The 19,617-nt window shown below is 37.6% G+C and overlaps 3 protein-coding genes and 2 non-coding genes across 9 annotated transcripts; 4 read left to right on the top strand and 1 right to left on the bottom strand.

Moving 5' to 3' along the window:
- Positions 1-832: 832 nt before the first annotated feature.
- On the bottom strand, positions 833-8,442 carry LOC103979931 (uncharacterized). 3 transcript variants are annotated; one of them, XM_018822750.2, is made up of 14 exons: positions 8,229-8,442; positions 6,840-7,566; positions 6,727-6,761; positions 6,550-6,628; positions 6,348-6,426; positions 5,435-5,527; positions 5,189-5,349; positions 5,029-5,085; positions 4,102-4,261; positions 3,632-3,845; positions 3,402-3,515; positions 3,152-3,274; positions 2,212-2,263; positions 833-1,277 (listed from the first exon to the last, which is right to left on the bottom strand). In XM_018822750.2, the coding sequence occupies exons 2-14, from the start codon at positions 7,425-7,427 to the stop codon at positions 1,119-1,121; spliced, it is 1,914 nt and encodes a 637-aa protein (XP_018678295.2). In that variant the 5' UTR covers positions 7,428-7,566; positions 8,229-8,442; the 3' UTR covers positions 833-1,118. The 3 variants fall into 3 exon arrangements, with proteins under 3 accessions (XP_018678295.2, XP_064957379.1, XP_018678297.2); XM_065101307.1 differs by having other exon boundaries at positions 5,435-5,515; XM_018822752.2 differs by having other exon boundaries at positions 8,233-8,442.
- Positions 8,443-8,547: 105 nt separating this feature from the next.
- Positions 8,548-8,620, top strand: TRNAA-UGC (transfer RNA alanine (anticodon UGC)). The gene has a single exon. It is a non-coding gene; the product is annotated as a tRNA-Ala (tRNA).
- Positions 8,621-9,392: 772 nt separating this feature from the next.
- TRNAA-UGC (transfer RNA alanine (anticodon UGC)) lies at positions 9,393-9,465 on the top strand. The gene has a single exon. It is a non-coding gene; the product is annotated as a tRNA-Ala (tRNA).
- A 2,402-nt stretch (positions 9,466-11,867) lies between these two features.
- Positions 11,868-16,459, top strand: LOC135608430 (probable ribose-5-phosphate isomerase 2). Of its 3 annotated transcripts, none has more exons than XM_065101304.1 (2): positions 11,868-12,679; positions 16,061-16,459. In XM_065101304.1, the coding sequence occupies exons 1-2, from the start codon at positions 11,893-11,895 to the stop codon at positions 16,078-16,080; spliced, it is 807 nt and encodes a 268-aa protein (XP_064957376.1). In that variant the 5' UTR covers positions 11,868-11,892; the 3' UTR covers positions 16,081-16,459. The 3 variants fall into 3 exon arrangements, with proteins under 3 accessions (XP_064957376.1, XP_064957377.1, XP_064957378.1); XM_065101305.1 differs by lacking the exon at positions 16,061-16,459 and adding an exon at positions 14,549-14,804; XM_065101306.1 differs by lacking the exon at positions 16,061-16,459 and adding an exon at positions 14,544-14,804.
- A 556-nt stretch (positions 16,460-17,015) lies between these two features.
- Positions 17,016-17,660, top strand: LOC103980088 (uncharacterized). The gene has a single exon (XM_065101303.1). The coding sequence runs from the start codon at positions 17,112-17,114 to the stop codon at positions 17,643-17,645; it is 534 nt and encodes a 177-aa protein (XP_064957375.1). The 5' UTR covers positions 17,016-17,111; the 3' UTR covers positions 17,646-17,660.
- The last annotated feature ends 1,957 nt before the right edge of the window (positions 17,661-19,617 follow it).

Genomic DNA, 19,617 nt, shown 5'->3' with positions numbered 1-19,617 from the left:
TAAGACAAAGGGAGAGAAGGAAGAGAAAGGCGTAGATGTCATCACTCTACATCTATGTCAATATCACTCGGTAACTGCGTTAACGCAGATGCAAAGCGACGAAAGGGTTGCTCAGCCTCTGCATTGACACTAACAGAGATGTAGAGCGACGAAAGGATCGCTCGACATCTGCATTGGCATTGATGCAAATGTTGAATGACCCTTTCGTCGCTTTACAACTGCGTCGACGTCACTCAGATGCAGAGCGACGTTGTTATACATTTGCATCGATGTTGATGCATATGTCAAATGTCGAATGGTCCTTTCACCACTTTACATATGTTGACACCGACACAATTACCGAGCAACATCGACGTAGTTGCCAAGCAACACCGAAGCAAATGCAAAGCATCATCTACATCATCCTCTCCCTTTATCTCATCTCTTATCGTTGCTCTCCCTTCTCGTTCACAACACCCACCCGTAACCCCCAACAAAGCCATTATCCACTATCATTGAAAACATAACTAAAATATTAAAATTATCTTTTTACCTATTATTTTCATGTTTACGTCGATAAAACTAATGATATTAGGATAAATAAAATTAAATATTTCACTTATATAATTATAAAGATTATATTATAATTTTTTTAAATCTAAATACCAAGATACTAAAGAGATCTAACTAATATATAATTAACTCGAATCTATGGACTTATAACTACAATCGATAAAACATAATTTCTACATTAAAGATCTATTAATTTTTTTTATTATGTTAAGTGATGGGTAAGATGTTCGAGACTCAACAATGTACTAATAATCATAATAATAATGTACTAAAGGATGTCTCAATAGAAATATTTTTCGTACTTGCATTCATACTTGTAATATAAATTGAATCCAAAAAGAAAGAAAAAAAAAAAAGGCGGTCTCGATGGGAACCCATAAAATGCATCCTTTCTAAATCCATTTACAAGCCCCTTACGTGCGCACTAGAAAGTGGTGCAAGACCAGGATTTGCGGATTAGATATGGCTGTCTGGAATTTACCGTGCGCTTTCTCTCTCTTTCAAGTAACATTCTTCTTCGTGCCTTTGGTATATCAATAAGCTGGCGGAGGCCCAGCACAGGAAGCTCAATCTGCATCACCGAGTCCATCACTTCCATCCCCTCTCTTAGAGATGGGTGTCATGCGATTATGAGAACCCTGCTTCTTGCTCAGCGCAGCTATTTCAGCATTCTTCCGCAGGACAGCACCAGGAGAAGGATAGGGGCGCTGCTGGAAGAGAGGACCCTGCAGTGCAAGAACAAAAGCCAACATAAGAATCGTCTTCTTTAGACACAAATCCTGTGGTCATGGAATACAAATGCGACTAGGTTGTATCATAACATTTACAAACAAAATAATCCATTATCGTAGAAACCTCCCACTAATATTAAGAAGATTTTGCAGAGTACTAAATCCTTCCATGTGCCGGCAACACCACAGGCATTTTCGGTAAATAAGATGTTTAACTCTTACTAATCTTCTTGGGTAAACTTTAACTGAATATAGTTTCCAGCATGATTGCAATACTAGGAAAACACAGAAAACAATTATGATTATCCCAGATAAGAATATAAATTCATGAGTATAATTACCAAGCATATTACAGTTGTATCTCATAGTTGATCATAATTATAAACAAATGACAATTATAAATGTTGTATAATACAAGATAGCTGTCATATATCATTGGATATTAGAGGTAATTGTCCCCAAGTAATTGTGTAACAGTAGTTCACTGGTATTTTAACATGACAATTCACACGTCATGGTAGTTACTGGAATTCACCTAGAATATTTTCTTTCTTGGAAATCATTTACGGATGAACAGATATGCTATATGCTCGAATAATTCCCCTTTATAGATGTACCATGCAGATGTAGAGAGAACCATTTTCATAAGACTCATGTTCTTAGGGTCTCCTATCGTGTTGCTACCTTACCAGTAGGTGTGGTAGATCATCATGGATCACAAAAACATTGCTGATTTGATTTTTTTCCCCTATCATCAATTGCACAGTATCAAAATCATTAATCATACTTCCATATTATCGTGAAAATGGTAATGTTGATTTGCGATATCCCACTTAAAGTAACAATTAAATTCATTGGCACTGAAGGTGACTAAGGAGAATATAACACGCCACATGTAGGATGGACATGTTAATGAAGGAAAACTTACAGTGGCAGTCGTATCTGCTGCTCGTGGTTGCACCCCTTTAAGGCCTACGACCCTGTACAACCAAAAAACTGATCAGATACTATTGACCAATCAAAATTCCATCACACAACTAATTTAACCAAGAGAAAATTGCAGAAAAGACAATAATTGTGAAGATGGTAAGGATGAAAGTTCTGTAGAGTGTAGACAACTCGCATATCTGAAACAGGAAACCCAAGGGTCCATCTCTTGAACATAGTAGGAAATTTCCAACTATAAAGCCAGTGTGATTCAGAAAAGAAAAACACATTGTGAAGCTTGGCATTCTGAATAAGAAGGTTTTATGTGATTGCACAGAGGCAGAAGAAGCATGCCGTATTAAGCAAGACCAATAAGGACAAAGAGAAATGATATGAAAAGGAAATTTGACAAGGTGACATGTACATCCACTGTTCAATTCTGTTTTCCTTTTTTAATTTTCCTTATTGAATTGTCTAGACATTAAGAGAAATTGTATTGTCTGGACATTAAGGTGACATGCCACCATATCTTCATTTTAAATTTGTGAACCACTTGAATTTGCCTTTTACGGCTGTCCAGCAGCAGCTCTATGCACAAAGAACACTGTTCCACTTTCATGAGACTATTCCTATTCAATGAGGTAGTCTTCTATCTCCTCACTAGCTCTAAAAATATGAATCATCCTAAGCCATAGTTCAAATGACTTTTCTTATTCCAAAATGAAAAGTAGCTATTCCAAAAACCAATCCAATAACTACACATAGTAAAGAAAAAACAAAAGTGGCAGATGTAGAAATACCAAATATCTCAGTAGCTTACTGAAGAAGTTTGCCTGATCAAGGAGAAAAGCAACTAAAATGACAACAATCCAATCCAATGCTGCTCATCTACCCCCTACTAAGGAAGAATACATGTTTTCATTAAGGATCATGAAACATACCATCCGCCGCGTGGAGCGTCTGAATAAGAGCTAGGATCCATTGGGTCCAAATCATCATCCTCAGAGAAAGCTCGTTTTTTGTGATCTCTTCTATTACTCTTTCCAAGTGGAGGCCTGCTTGACCTGCATGGGCAATTGACTAAATAGTGCCACAGGCAAACAACTTTCACATGTGTACAGACCAATCTTGCTTGTTCAGCTGTAAACATCAAGCAACTGAGGGTGTTTGTATGGTGAGAAATTAAGATACCTCTTTTTTGAATCTGCTTTTTCTAACTTTTTTTTTGAGCTAGCTTCATTTTTTCCCTGTTGCTGGCTCTGTAAACAAGGTAATGAATATTGTTGAAAAGGAAGATTATAAACCCTGTAACAAAACAGAATTTTGTTATATAAGATACATGCTCAAGCCGATATGGCCTAAGAAAGAAACCAGAAATAAGCATTCTAGAGATCAATACTAAGCACAATTGTGAAGAATACCGTGTGCAGTGATTGCAATAGCCCCAAGGTTGAACTACACCAAGTCCCCATCCACCACATCCCATACATTTCGTCAAATGATTTAAGTCACCAGTTCTGGAAGATTCATGTTCAGTAGCAATGCTTTCACTCATTGATGAACTGACATGGCTACTTGAAATAGGCTGCTCCCACTGCGAGATGCATGTCTTTCTGTTGTAGTAGTATGTTTGTCCTATTGCAATTAACAAGTCCATAAGTTAGGTACTTGAGCAAAACACAATATGCAAAGCAAAATAAAATTTTGAAAGTCAATGTAAAAATATAATATTATAAATCAAAGCTGAGATAATTTGCATAGACACCACAATAAGTACAAATTAAGTTGAAAATCAAAAGAAAAACTTATTGTATGGTGAAAATTACATATCCATAAGCTGTATAGCGTTCCTATCATCTCATTGGAACTAAACAAGGTTTTTTTTGCATGCCTGTAGAATCATCAGTGGCCTCCACCCAATCCTCTGGCAAAGGTGGCCGGAACGAGTCAAGTTTACAACTACCATTTGCACTAGGATGCTCCCATTGGCTCTCTCCAGTCTTTTCATTGTAGAAATATGAAGATCCAGTAGCTGGGTCCTTAGCCTCAACCTAAAAATAACAAGAAGAAATCGGTATTAAATATTTGGATGTTATTTACCATGACCTAATTCGTAGAAGATCTTAAGAATGAAAAGGCCAACAGCTGTTTAGCAAATCATATACTTCCTTAAGATAAAAAGGTAATATTTAGTCACTGATAACATAGAGTAGGTTGCAACAAAAGTTGAAGACAACAAAGAAATACTACTTCCATATATGCCACACAAACCATTTTTTATATAAGTGCAACAACTCAAATTAAACTGATTTCCGCACCAAATGCAAGATCAAGGTTTCCATTTAAATACATTTATGAGGTGTTAAATTTTACAAGTGACTGTGTCTATTTATTATTTTAGATCTACTAAATATTATAGAGTTTTTATACAGAGATTCATTTGTTTATGCAAAGGAATGACAGTAAACTGGCTCAGCTTAATAGAATATCTTATAAGTGCAAAATCAAAAATTGTGTTTTCATATATCTCTAGCACTTATCTTGCAGTAAAAGTGCAACATCAAAAATTGTGTTCTCATAAATTTCTAGCACTTATCTTGCAGTAGTCTTTTGCATGGAAGGAAATTCATAAGTTAATATCTGAAATTCTTTTGTTACGACATAAATTATCATGGCCTTGATCAATCTGGCTAAGGCACAGGAACACAACTATGAAAACTTATACAATCACAATGAGTCAGCTTTATGAAACAATAAACAAATGTGAAAATTGATCAGAAGTAGCATTGCACTCCAACCGTCCAACGTATATGCTTACCCAACCAACAGGCAAAACAGAGATGCTTTTGGCTTGAAGATGGTGATGCTCCAAATTCTGTAACACGGTGAATATTGAATCATTCATCACAACTAGCAAAATCATACAAATAGATTACTCTTTATGTCTTAAGAGTATACTAATTGAAATTAGGACATGCATTCTCAGTTGTTGTGGAATTATCATCAGCTTTGTCATCTTTAAGAATTCCCCTTGCTTGTAATCTCTTCTTCAAATATTCAGGTAAACCTTTTCGAGCAACCTCCGGTTCTGAATCCTCTTTTGTGGAGTTCGCACTAAGAGTCTCATCTCTTGTTTTTCCTGATGTGGCAGTTGCTAGTTAATTTTTTTCATTCAGAAAGTTATTCACTTTAAAGGAAAAATATATCAAAGTAAAGAATCTCACTGGATTGAACAGAAAAGGACATTGCAGCATAATAAGCACCGCCGCCTGGTACACCATAGCCATTACCAATTTCTACATTGCCTGAGATAACAGCTGGAAGGCTCAATATAATATATTAGCAATACAGAAGAAGATCATTTTTTGCCAAGCAAACGAAAATGATAACTAATGGAGAGCATGTCATATTGAACTTCTAAAATAGAAGAACACTGAGGTTTTTATTTTGTGGCATATGTAATGATGGATTAGAAACACTCTGATGCAATCAATCTCTCTGTATGTGATTTGCAGAAAATTGTGATGTTCAATTTCTTTTCTTCCTTATGTATTTCTTGCTTCCTGGTACAAAGAGAAAAGAGAAGATTCAAGGATTGCCAGGTTGGAATGTGCCCATCATATCACCCAGCATGTTTGCTTTGGATCAAATAAGTTCCATTTATATCCTGTCTTGCTTGAATGATGATGGATGTCGAACAATGGAATGAGTATAACATTTGAACCATCAAAGTTATGACAACATGAAAATCTTTAATCCAAGGATACTGTGAAGAAACTAGTGTACAATAGATATCCAAGGAAAAAGACCAACCACTCCAATAAAATTTCAGTATTTCTCAATTTCATAAGCTATGATCTTAAGCAGTCTTTTACTTTTCTCACCTCAAGACCAGAAGGTCAACCACAAATTTCCATTTCAAAATAACTTGAGCTTATCTCCATTTCAAACTTCAAAAACAAAATGCAAAGATCGATGTATTGCACTAATGTAATGTGTAAAAATCACAAGGATTCTGAGTTTTCTATTGTCGAGTGCTAAGTTTCAATAAACCATCTATAGTCTAAAAAATTGATGAACTTAAGATAATAAGAAACTTCAAATATCATCAAACATGTTTTTAAATGTTTGACCAACCATTGTCATGAGGGACCAACTTTCCACGCTTATTGGCCATTTCAGCACGGTGAACAGTGGTCATCTTCAACAAATGCTCCTAATTCAAACAAAGGAAGTGACTAAAATTTACAATATAGAACTTCCAAGAATATAAATGATCTACAGCCCGCAATTTTAGCTTTAAAATATTCTGAAAAGGCATGAGATGCAAATCACCAACCTTTAATGAGTTGGGATCATATCGCCCAGAAAGTATGTCTTTACTATCTTCCAAAGGTTCAGTTGTGCCTCTTGCTTGTCTGTTGTTAGAAATCAAATTATAATTACTTTTTTCGCAGCACTCCCTACTAACACAAAGCATCTAGCAACAAGTAATAGGAGAAGAACAAAGGCTGACCTCTGATTTTGTATAACTTGTTGGGTAACGATTTCCTGGTTATGACAAATTAACAATACTGAATACCACAAAAAACAGATATTAAATTGAATCAGAGGGTTAGGACACCATACTTGTTCAAGCAATACAGCTTGCTGAGCAGCAGTTTCAATATTTCTGGAACCTTCGCCATACATATTTAATGGAACCTGTTCAACGGTTTTAGAGGCACTGGATGGCACAGAGTGATTATCTACCGCATCTACTCCATGATGTGCCAAATTTACATCTCTGACTTGTGACTCTGCACCAGGACTCTGCTTTGTCAACTCTGGTAAACTTTGACTAAATTGATTAGATGTAGAAATAGTGGAGCTCCTGCAATCTTGAGAAACTTCCGGTGAAATCTGGCTATGTTTGTTTTCAGCATGAGGTTCTGAAGAGGCAAGTGAAGAACTAAAACAAGTTTGTGCCGGTACACTTTGAGCAAGAGAAGCAGGACCAGGTGCATTGTAGAAAAAGGGTTGTGAGTGGTGAAAGTTTTGAGAAGGAAAAGATATACTAGAGGGCCTAACAGGGAAAAGACCCGCTGAACTGTTCGAGTGCCCCTCACAATTGTACATGGAGGGTGGAGGATAACAAGGAGCTGGTGTATTTGGTGTAGCAGCGGATGATGATGGATCAACTCCAGGAGGTAAAGGTTGTTTGTACAAGTTGTCCATGGCCTGGAGTTCCCTTGGAAATCAAACCGATATATGGCTATCTATGACCTAAAAGATCATTATCTAAGGAAAAGCATAAGAATTTGCAAGATATCGCAAGCCAGTCAAGTAAAGATCCCTGCTTTTTCCGATTGCAAACCTGCAAGAGAGAGAAATCAATCAATGAAGACTATCAAAACACAAACTGCAAAGCATCCAATAGAACATGGTCCAATTATCCATATATTGAATCAAGAAATGCCAGAAATTTTGGAGAACAACTGAAAAAGACTATTCGCAGTTGACACCTGTCTTAATTGCGATCACGTAGCACCAAACTCATTCGAAACCGTACAATACAGAATATCCACACTGATGTAATAGTGAGCGCTACAACAAAGAAAAAAGAAAATATTCCCTAAAAGATGCAATATTGAACGCTTGCTTAGTGACCACGCGAGTTTCTTGCATAGTTACAGTTCTACTTCTCCAACCACCTGAAATAAAGAAACTCGCAGAACAATTCCCAGAATGTGGAACAAACCCTCGAAGCCAAAGAACGCTTAAAACTTACGCCTAATAGAAAATTAATGAGACCGGAAAATTGCAATTATAACCGACGAATCAACAGTTGAGGAAATCAAGAGATCGAAGATTCCATCGCAATTATATATAGGAAGTGGAACCAGACACCCGGGCAAAAACCCTAGATAAAACAACCGAGATCCTTCTTGGCGTCCATTTCCCCATGGACAACCTCACCGTGGGAAGAAAAGATCCGAGGAGGGGGAGGTCGGAGGAACGGGAATCATCGTTACATACTCACTTCGCGAGGCGGCGGCGGCGAGAGCGGAGACGAGGGGAGCCTTCGAGTCTCTCTCTTGTGCGGATAAGGCGGCGTCGATGGCAACGGATTGGCGTGTCGCTGTTGTAGCCGGAGAGCGTACTAATTGTTTGTGAAGGAATTTGGGAGGGCTTTGGAGATTGGGATTTCTCCGGCTCGAAGGAAGCGGTGCACGGAATAGGACGGTAATGTACCGAACACAAGAAACCATTTCTATGAGCCGTGCTTCGTCGGTCGTTGGTGGACTGTGGCCTAAAACTATGCATCATATAAATGTATTTTGTCTGATTACACAAAGGGGATGTAGCTCAAATGGTAGAGCGCTCGCTTTGCATGCGAGAGGTACAGGGTTCGATACCCTGCATCTCCATTTCATCCACATTAGAAAATTACTTTTTATATTTTAGTTGAAAAAAAAAAATAATTTAGTATTAGAAAAACACATACAATCATATAATAAAAAATCTAACGTATTTTACAAAAAAAAAAACCAACAATGAGATTTTATCAAATGATGCTCCCTTATTTTGTTTTTATCAAAGAAGTAGTTGTTGATGTTCTTGTCACTAGTTGTGATCAATCTTATGGTCGTCATCATCATCGTTATCGCTAAATTGAAATTTTGTAAGCGTTAGTTGACCTAATTTATCGTTCGAACGAATCATAGTTGTTGCCTTCCCGTTAGGTTACGATGATCATGATGATCGTTGCTAACGATTAAGGGATTACTATCGCCTTCCCGCTAAGCATTGATAGTCGTAATCAATGTCATCGAGTAGGAGGTCACCCTTGGCTTCTTGCTAAGCCTTGATGATCATGGTCACCATTGCCAATAGGGTAGAAGGTTGTTGTTGCCTTTCCGTTGGTGACGATCATCGGGGATCTTAAGAATATCTACTATATGATAAAATAACTATATATTATATATTATAGTGGAGGCGACGTCGTAGCCAAGGAAGCATGGAATGATGAACAAGGGGTGACAGAGGAGAGGGTCACGAACGAGGAATGAGTGATTTAAATATCTTTGGGTTCACACATAAAAATAATAATTTAAGTACTTCCATATAAGTTAATTATGACTATATAAATTACTGTTATATAAAATATTATATAAAATATATTTTGTTCGTTTACACAAAGGGGATGTAGCTCAAATGGTAGAGCGCTCGCTTTGCATGCGAGAGGTACAGGGTTCGATCCCCTGCATCTCCATTTTTTATCGATATTAGATAATTACCTTTTCTATTTTTCCTTTTCTATTTTGTTGAAAAACAAATTATATTTGGTATTCGAAAAACACGAACAATCACATAATAAAAAATCGAAGGCATTTTACTAAAAAGAAAAAATCAACAATGAGATTTTATCAAATGGTGATCTCTTATTTGGTCTTTAGCATGGTTTTTTTTTTTTCAAAGACCCTCTATAAAATATAAAAATGATAGTTAAATACTGTTTATCCTATTTGATTGGAGGGTTTTTTTTTGTCTAAATCAATTTGTTTAATATGAATCGATTGAAATCGATTAAAAATATATATAAATATTTGATTTGATCTAATTGAAGCTTAGATTGTGTCTATTTTTCTTCCAAATTATCTGGTCATATCTCATTCGCAATAAGAACGTCAAAGAAGTAGGTCATCGTCGACCTTCTTATTATTGGTCACGATCGCCATCGTGGTGGCCATCGTCATTGCCATCATTAACAGGAACTTTATTAGCATTTGTCGACATAACCTAGTATTAGAACGAACCATAATCGTTGCCTTCCCATTCAGTTGCAGTGATCATGATGATCATCACTAACGACTAAGGGTCACTATCGTCTTCGCATTAAGTATCGGTGGTCGTAATCAACGTTGTTAGGTAGGAGGTTGACCTCGCTTTACTGTTGAGCCTCGGTGATCATAGTCACCATCGCTAATGGGGTAGAAGATCATCGCTACCTTTTCATTGATGGTTGTTATTGTGATGATGTTAAGAATATTTACTATGTGATAAAATAATATCATCTTAAAGAATATATGGATGACACAATCTAAAAGAAATAGATATCATAGTCATGCTCTTAATGGTCCACAAACAAAATACTTAAAAATGATGAATATAACTATGATCATTAATTTTATATTGTGATGATGGTGACGTCATAGCCAAGGAAGGACGGGATAATAAAGAAGGGTTGACAAAGGATGGGGTGATGAATGAGGAATAGGTGACTTTATATATAGAAAGCATTTCATTGATGAAGAGATCTACTTAATGACATCATTCTATTTATATATAAAATTAAATATTATAAATAAAGAGTATTAAATCTCAAGTTTAGAGGATAAAAAGGAAAGATGAATTCAACCATAAATATATCACAAAACCTAACATGTGAGTTCAGCGCCATTATTTTCCAATCAAGCAATATGCCAAACTAAAAAAAAAATAAAATCAAATCTATTTCAGGAATATGGTAAAGATAACCTAAAAGATAACCTAAAAGCTTCTTCCATCTTATGTAATAATTAGATTAATGCATTATAATTTTTATCAAACATCATGAGCACTTCAATTCTAAGAGTAGAAATCATAATTACTTCAAAATATCATGTAAAAAGACAATAACAAGGTGACAAACAACAAAATTGAAGTGCTCTTATTATAGGTCTTCTCATCACCTTAAGCCCTAAAAAATACAACCCCATTACATATTTGAAATGCTTTAAAAATTACTCAATTTGATATCCACAATTGTATCTTAACAATTGAATTAAAATTATATCAATAAGAGGGGAAGATATATAACAAACATGAAGTGTTCGTGATTTATGAATCCACAATTTGCATCTTTATAATTGAATCAATATCATATCAATTGAAATACCCTAAAAATAGCATATTGATTTGCATCTTCACAATTTAATCATTAAATCATAGAGAGGGACAATGCCGGAGCATAGTCATCAAGGCTCTTGATGAAGAGAAATCGACACCAATGAATCGAAAGGGGAAAGAATCCAAGTGGAAAAGAAGATAAGTTGAAGCATAGGAGAGAGGATTTTGTCGCCTATAATTGACATTGACAAAGTGAGAGAAAATAGGAGTCGAGTACTTTCGTCGATGATAAAGCCGAAGAGCAGAGTCGAGTGCAATCGCTAGAGAGGAAAGGAGTTCATCGTCGCCTACACTAAGGTTACACCAGTTCAATGTAGCTTGTGAGTGTAAGTCCTTAAAAAATCCTTAATTCATTCGATCAATAATCAAACAGACATAATCACAAGGATCCAACTAAAATCAATTTGATCTGGATCAAGAACTCAATTGAATCGAACCGGTCCGTCGTTCGATCCGACTACTAGTGTGATTTTTTTTTAAAGTATTAGTATGATTTTTTTTTAAAGTACTCTCAATAAAAATTAAATATGGGGTGTGATAAAACTCTATCAAAAAGTTTTTTTTGGGGATAAATTACCTAAAAATTTATGAACGAATTGGTTAGAGTAGCATATTTTGTGTTATTATTTTAAATAAATAATAATAATAATTAATAAAAATTCTTTTATAATTTTTGAAAATCAATTTATTCCAAATTCTTTCTTTAATTGCAAAAGAAACGCCTAAACCTCAATTGTGCAACCGATCATTCATGTTGGCACCCCAAGGCGGCGGCCCGTCCCAGGACGAGCTGAAGCGAGTCGCCGCCCACCGCGCCGTGGAACTGGTGCGCTCCGGCATGGTTCTCGGCCTCGGCACCGGATCCACCGCCGTGCACGCCCTCGACCGCATCGGCGCCCTCCTCCGTACTGGCCACCTCCGCGACGTCGTGGGCATCCCCACCTCCGAGTGGGCCGCCGCCAGCGCCGCGGCCGCCGGCATCCCCCTCACCGACCTCAACACCCACCCGGTCGTCGACCTATCCATCGACGGCGCCGACGAGGTCGATCCGGCCCTCAACCTCGTCAAGGGCCGCGGCGGGTCCCTCCTCCGCGAGAAGATGGTTGAGGGCGCCAGCCGCCGCTTCGTCGTCATCGTCGACGAGTCCAAGCTCGTCCCCCGCCTCGGAGCCAGCGGCCTCGCCGTTCCCGTTGAGGTCATCCCCTTCGGCTGGTCCCTCACCCTCCGCCGCCTCCGGACCCTCTTCGATGGCGTGCCCGGCTTCAACATCAAGCTCAGGACCGCCGCCACGAACGCCAAAGCCAGCGCGTTCGACGAAAGCGAGTCCAAATCGGAACCTTTCGTGACGGATAACAAGAACTATATCGTGGATCTGTTCTTCGAGGATGGGATCCATGGGGATCTAAATCTGATCAGTGACGAGATCCTTAGGATCACCGGGGTGATCGAGCACGGGATGTTCCTCGGATTGGCATCGTCCGTGATCATAGCCAGGAAGGATGGGGTGGTGGTGGTCGACAAGGCTGCGAAGGTTAATGGTATGTGAGAACAAGTAAATGATTTTTGGGTAGTCTAATTATATATGTTGACTTTATATCTACATTTTTTTCTTCCTCCCATCATGAGTCCTACTACTACTATGTAAGTTTCTGCAGGGCAGATATTAGACATATGAATTCTCTCCATGAGTTACATGGTCAAAATTGATAAGATCTTGTCGCAAAATTCTTCTTTTGTTATGTATGCAGTAATTAAATTGTCTGCTTGAATCTGTTTAGTTTCATCTCTATATCTCCTTAAAATTTCCATCAATATCATTCCATCTAAAAGCTTAAGCCTGTATAAATGATATAGCTGCAAAATTCTTCTTTTGTTATGTATGAAGTAATTAAATTGTCTGCTTGAATCTGTTTAGTTTCATCTCTATATCTCCTTAAATTTTCCATCGATATCAGTCCATCTAAATGCTTGAGCCTGTATAGATGATATATCTGCAAAATTCTTCTTTTGTTATGTATGAAGTAATTAAATTGTCTGTTTGAATCTGTTTAGTTTCATCTCTATATCTCCTTCAATTTTCCATCAATATCAATCCATCTAAAGGCTTAAGCCTGTATAGATGATATATCTGCAAAATTCTTCTTTTGTTATGTTTGAAGTAATTAAATTGTCTGCTTGAATCTGTTTAGTTTCATCTCTATATTTCCTTAAATTCTCCATCAATATCATTCCATCTAAAAGCTTAAGCCCATATAGATGATATAGCTGCAAAATTCTTCTTTTGATATGTATGAATTAATTAAATTGTCTGCTTGAATCTGTTTAGTTTCATCTCTATATCTCCTTAAATTTTCCATCAATATCATTCCATCTAAAAGCTTAAGCCTGGATAGATGATATAGCTGCAAAATTCTTCTTTGTTATGTTTGAAGTAATTAAATTGTCTGCTTGAATCTGTTTAGTTTCATCTCTGTGTCTCCTTAAATCTTCCATCAATATCATTCCATCTAAAAGCTTAAGCCTGTATAGTTGATATATCTCCAAAATTCTTTTGTTATGTATGAAGTAATTAAATTGTCTGCTTGAATCTGTTTAGTTTCATCTCTATATCTCCTTCAATTTTCCATCAATATCATTCCATCTAAAAGCTTAAGCCTGGATAGATGATATAGCTGCAAAATTCTTCTTTTGTTATGTATGAAGTAATTAAATTGTCTGCTTGAATCTGTTTATTTTCATCTCTATATCTCTGTAAATTTTCCATCAATATCATTCCATCTAAAAGCTTAAGCCTGTATAGATGATATAGCTGCAAAATTCTTCTTTTCTTCTTATAGTTGCAGAGCTTAAGCCTATGTGCGATTTGAATCTGTTTGGTTTCACCTCTATATCCTCCTCAGTTTTCCATCAATGCCATTCCATCTAAAAGCCTAAGCTTGTATATATGATATAGCTGCAAAATTCTTCTTTTCTTCTTATAGTTGCAAAGCTTAAGCCTATGTCTGATTTGAATCTGTTTGGTTTCACCTCTATATCCTCCTAAGTTTTCCATCAATATCATTCCATCTAAAAGCCTAAGCTTATATAGATGATATAGCTGCAAAATTCTTCTTTTCTTCTTATAGTTGCAAAGCTTAAGCTTATGTCTGATTTGAATCTGTTTGGTTTCACCTCTATATCCTCCTAAGTTTTTCATTAATGTCATTCCATCTAAAAGCTTCTTAAATTATAATGTCTGATTTAAATCTTGGATTTAGAGTGCCATTAAGTTCAATGTGCATTTAGGTATTTTGTTACATTAGCAATAAGTTTCAGACCTATTAAGGATGTGCTCATGATGGTTATAAACAATTCAATATCAATTCCACAGTGTCCTGACCAGCAACTACTTTTTTTTGCTAGAATAGACTGTTACTAAATCTTCTTCCTCTAATGGGTTGTTTGGAGTTCTCCTCCAGCGTAGTGTGCCTGACATCGACACTGGGTTTTGCCCTGGTAGATCATCTATGATACAGTGTTACTTGTGGCTAATCATGTATGGATATGACTGGTGTTGTTTTATACTTGCTCTAAATGCTTTTATGTACTTTTCTTCTTCATTCTTCGGATGGAATTTGTGAAGATTTGAAAGATAACAACTTCCACTTTCATGGTTTGTATGAAGTTCAGTATGTTCTTTTGATATTTCTTTTCACCTCTGATATGAACAACTTCCACTTTTATGGTGCCCAGATTTATGTTGTACTGAAGTTATGTGCTTTTGCATGCACTACAGTTTCTTGTTTCTTTTGAAACTGGCATTTCTGAATTATAGCAAGGGAGTGAAGAAGAAACAGAGAAAAAAAAGAAGAGATGGCAGAGGAGAAGAGATGAGGAAGGGAAAAGAGAACTGGAAGGAGAAGAAAGAATATGTTCCAAGGAAGAAAGAAGAGAGGAAAGAGAAAGGAGAAGAGAATATTATAAGGTGATTGTTTGCTAAAATATCTTCTTTTTGGGTTTTTCTCTGATAGTATCCCTTTTCAAAATTCTTAAATCATCACCCCCTTATTTCTAATATTCCAAAAATATCCTTTAAAAAGTTATTATTTTTTCATCCAAATCCATTTTTTTTGTCAACTATTTACAGTGTTTTGTGGGTTAGTTTTTATCCACAAAATATTATATAGTGTTTTATTTTTAAAACACTATACAGTGTTTTTGAAATAAAAACACTATACAATGTTTGTTATGAATTAAAAAAATAATTTATAAAATACTGTAAACAGTTGAAGGCAAAATTTTATGGATTTGAATGGAAAAATACTTTGAACAGCTTTTGAGAGGTACTTTTTGGGATTTTAGAAAAATGGGGTGATGGTTTGGAAATCTTGAAAAGGGGTACCATCTGCAAAAAAAAAAACTCAAAAAAGAGTATTTTTCCATACAATCACCCTATCTATATTATATATAAACACACACAATAACCCAATGAACTGAGTTTTTCTTATAAATGACTGATTCAACTTTTGATTATTATACTTTTACCTAGTGATTACTAGTTGCTTCAAATCTTGAAGATAAAAAAAAGGAAGGTGGGGGGGGGGGGTGGGCAGTTGTTGTATCTAACATGATTAGTTGTATGAGGGCTTCAGAAACATCTGCATTTGATCTGATTCATTGGAATATGTTATTTTGTGGTATCTAAATTTTTCCTAAAGCATATTTTGATGTTGACATGTTAAATTTAGTGATACAAAAATATATGTAAATGTTGTAGCTTAGAGGCTTTCCAGTATAAAACTGCAATATGATACTAATACATCATTTGGGAGAATGATTTTGACTGACATATACAATAAATTTCTGTAATGTCAACTCATTTTGAGGGTTACTCAAAGATCAACATTTTCTTAGCTGTATCACTTCATTGGCTGATGCAGATGTCAACTATTCTCCTTAAATTAAAGCCTTGTGTTCATTGTGCTCGATGTCTGAGACTTTATCTTACACCTCAAAACTGGCAATTCCGTGCAAGCCAAAGCAATGAAGTGATTCGTGGCCAATGCAAGTCAAGTGTGTACCTGCTGACTTTTCTTAGCATTTAAAGGCCATGGTTTTCCAAAGTCAACTCCCTTTGTGTTTTCTTTTTCTTTGGGTCACTTCCTCACAAGTCATTCTTCTCTGAATACAACACAAGAGAGAGAGAGAGAGAGAGAGAGAGAGAGAGAGATGTTCTGCTGTGATATATTGAGCATTTTGATCAGGTAATACTCATCCCATTTGACATGATCAAAATTTCTTCTTTGAACATTGAATGATTTCCATCCTTTCTTTATTAATCTTTACTATCATTTTTCTTTCTCTTTTGCTGATTATTCCTTTCCATTACAGTCATCTCTTTCGTTCCTTTTTGTTGTTGTGATCATCAAATTTCTTTATATATATTTTATCATAAAACCAAAATGTCCAATTTGTGAATGCTAATTATGATGTACACTACAAAATGGAAAATATCCACAAAGAGTTAGAAATTTCCCATATATTACTCATTTCCAGCTGTCAAATTCTCTTTTTGATTATATACATTTTATTTTTTATTATCTTCTTATAGTACATTATTATAATATTATTAATCTTTTGTAATAATAATATATTATATTATATTGTAATACTTACCGTTCTCTGCTGGCAATGACCAGAAACTTCGACTGCGTGTGGGACACGCACTAAAGTTGCTCTCTGCGTGCTCTCAAACTTCCACGTAAACGTCTCTCTCTCTCTATCTCCGTCTTCGACGCGGAGACAGCTAACCATGCAACTCATCTCAGCCCACCCGACTGGAATCTTCCTCGGCTTTTATCTGCCGTTCCTATAAACTCCCCCCTCTACCCTTCGTCACCGTCTCTCATCGAGAGCCAGCGACCAACTCATTCTTCCCATCCCATTAACAGCACGCAGCGATCGTTGAGACCTCTTCGGGTCAAGGCTTCAATGGGAAACTACGTCTCCTGCACCCTCGCCGGGCCGGCAGGGGGCCACGCGAGATCGGTCAAGGTGATCCTCCCCGGCGGCCGGGTCCAGCGCATCGACGGGCCGGCCAACGCGGCGGAGCTCATGCTTGACGCGCCGGGGCACTTCCTCGTGGACTCGCGGTCGATGCACGTCGGCCGGCGGTTCGCGCCGCTCGTGGCGGACGAGGACTTGGAGATGGGCCACGTCTACGCCATGTTCCCCATGAAGCGGGTGAACGCGGTGGTGGCCGCGGCCGACATGGCGGCGCTGCTGATGGCAGCGCGGAAGGAGGTCCGCCGGGAGTTGGGCGGCGGCGCCAGGGTCTTGCCGGATGCCACCCACGTATCGACGGAGGTGGCGGAGGGTTATCCTCCGGAGTCGGAGCAGAACGCCGCCCGGACATCGTTGGAGGAGGCGGCGGAGATGAGGGAGTTCAGATATAGGTTGAGCATGTGCAGGTCAAGGAGACCAACTCTGGAGACCATCGCCGAGGAGCCCATTTGCTCCAGATAATATATATATATATATATATATATATATATATATATATATATATATATATATATATATATATATATATATATGCCTCTTTTTCATGTGTTTTGAGTGATAGAAGGGGGAGAATGTTAAGAACTTAGTCTTATATAGTCTTTGTAATGTAATGTGATGGTGAGTAATCACTATAAAATCAAAGATGAAAGCAAAAAGAATTCTTTGTTGGTAGACCTAATTGTAAATGGATTTGTGATCTATGATGTTTGGTCTTTTCAAGTTCAAATTAATTTCATGTGATTTGTTCAGAGGAATAAAATTACAAGCAACAATCACAGAATTCGGAAACATTCAGATTCCAACGGAGCTACTTATGAGCTACGATGGTAGTAATAAAGCCAATCCACGAATGGCTTCACATATGTGAATACCTGAGAGCTCTTGCCACTTGCGGCACCTTCCTCATACCACTTCATTATCGTCTCTTTGGTCAGAACATCCACCTTCTACAGCATGAAGCAGATGGAGCTTGGGACTATTCACTTTGCACAGCAGCAGCAGCAACAAAGCCTTTCCCCGCTCCCTCAAAGAGTGCTTCAAAGAGGACGGTCATAACCCCCTGTGGAGACCCAGTGAGAGAACCCAAAAAAGTCTGAAGCTGGTTGGGAGTGGACACGTTGCTCAGATTGCTCTTAATTTCCGCAAGCAATGTGTCATGCTTGCTGATTCGAGAACCATTTTGGCCTGTACCAGTTTTCTCATCATGTTTCAGACTGCCGATGTTAAAGTCCTTTGCTTGCCTTTTCTGTTCTCTTTTACTGGGTGGGCTCATTGGTTTGAGAGCATAACCATCTCAGCTGTTCCTGGATACACTGTTGAGCTGCCTCCATTGAACATCATCGTTGTCATCATCAGCGGCAGCACTGGCATCACCATCTCGACTGCCAATAGGAGAGGTTGATCGATCCTCATCCGAGACACAACCGACCTTCTTCTTGGCAGCAGTGGCCTTTGAGGCTCCATCTTTGGTGGAGGCAGCTACTTTCCTCTCTGATTCCTTCTTCAGCTTCTTCTGTTCCTCATCTGCTGCTTCCCCTTCTTTCAATCAATTCTTTTCTGCCGTCCTCATTCCCTTCTTGTCTTTTGCTCCCCCTTCTTCTGCTCAGGTGGGTTATCATCTTAGGCATTGCCATGGCCTTCAATGTTGGTTATCATCTTCAGCAGGTTGTGCCTATAAAAGGCATCATCACTGTTTGAAGCACCAATATTCAGCAAAGCCATCTTTGTCAGATGATTCATTGGCAAAGACAGATATTAAGCCTATTCAATGGAAGGAAGCACCAGAAACAACAATCTTATCCTTTGCTTTGCAAACACCAACAGAAGCCTCATCAATTAAAAGAGGCTGCATAAAGTAGCAACCCAGAGTTGGTGTGGGATGCTGAGGAGGCCTGTAATGCATGCAGCCAAACCTTCCTTGATAGAGGCTGTCTCTTTTTCTTGTCGGAGGAGAATATTCTCCAGCAAGTCCGACTGATCCCAAATAGAGAGAATCTTGCTCAGACATTAAAGACGCTTCAGCGTTTTCAACTTACTAAGTCACAGTCAACTAAGAGTCAATTAGTAAAGAAAAAAAACATTTGAACAGATGTAGCAAAAGAAATGTCCATGAGGAGCATATGGTGCTCAATGCAAATCCATAGTATGGAATCAACAAGCTAACCTAACTAGCATGATTTTTGTTTTCCTTTTTTCTGTTTTCAAAGGATAAATATTAAAAGCGAATATTCATATTGTGGATCAACTTTTCAAGCAGACATTTTTCCTCAAAGGACTCCATGATTCAATTGGGTAAGTCAAAAATGGATAGGTTAAATTTACTTTCTATAAGAGTTATTGAGGGAAGAAGTCATTGTCCTCGTCAGCTCGACATAGTTCGGACCCATATGTGCATGGTTGTCCGAGATGTCTTCGAAGTGGAAATGTCAAGCTC

This window comes from Musa acuminata, chromosome BXJ2-3 (genome assembly GCF_036884655.1).
Source record: "Musa acuminata AAA Group cultivar baxijiao chromosome BXJ2-3, Cavendish_Baxijiao_AAA, whole genome shotgun sequence".
In the NCBI taxonomy this organism is placed as follows: Eukaryota; Viridiplantae; Streptophyta; class Magnoliopsida; order Zingiberales; family Musaceae; genus Musa; species Musa acuminata.
The sequence above is the reverse complement of the archived record's forward strand: the minus strand, read 5'-3'. Positions and strand labels throughout refer to the sequence as shown.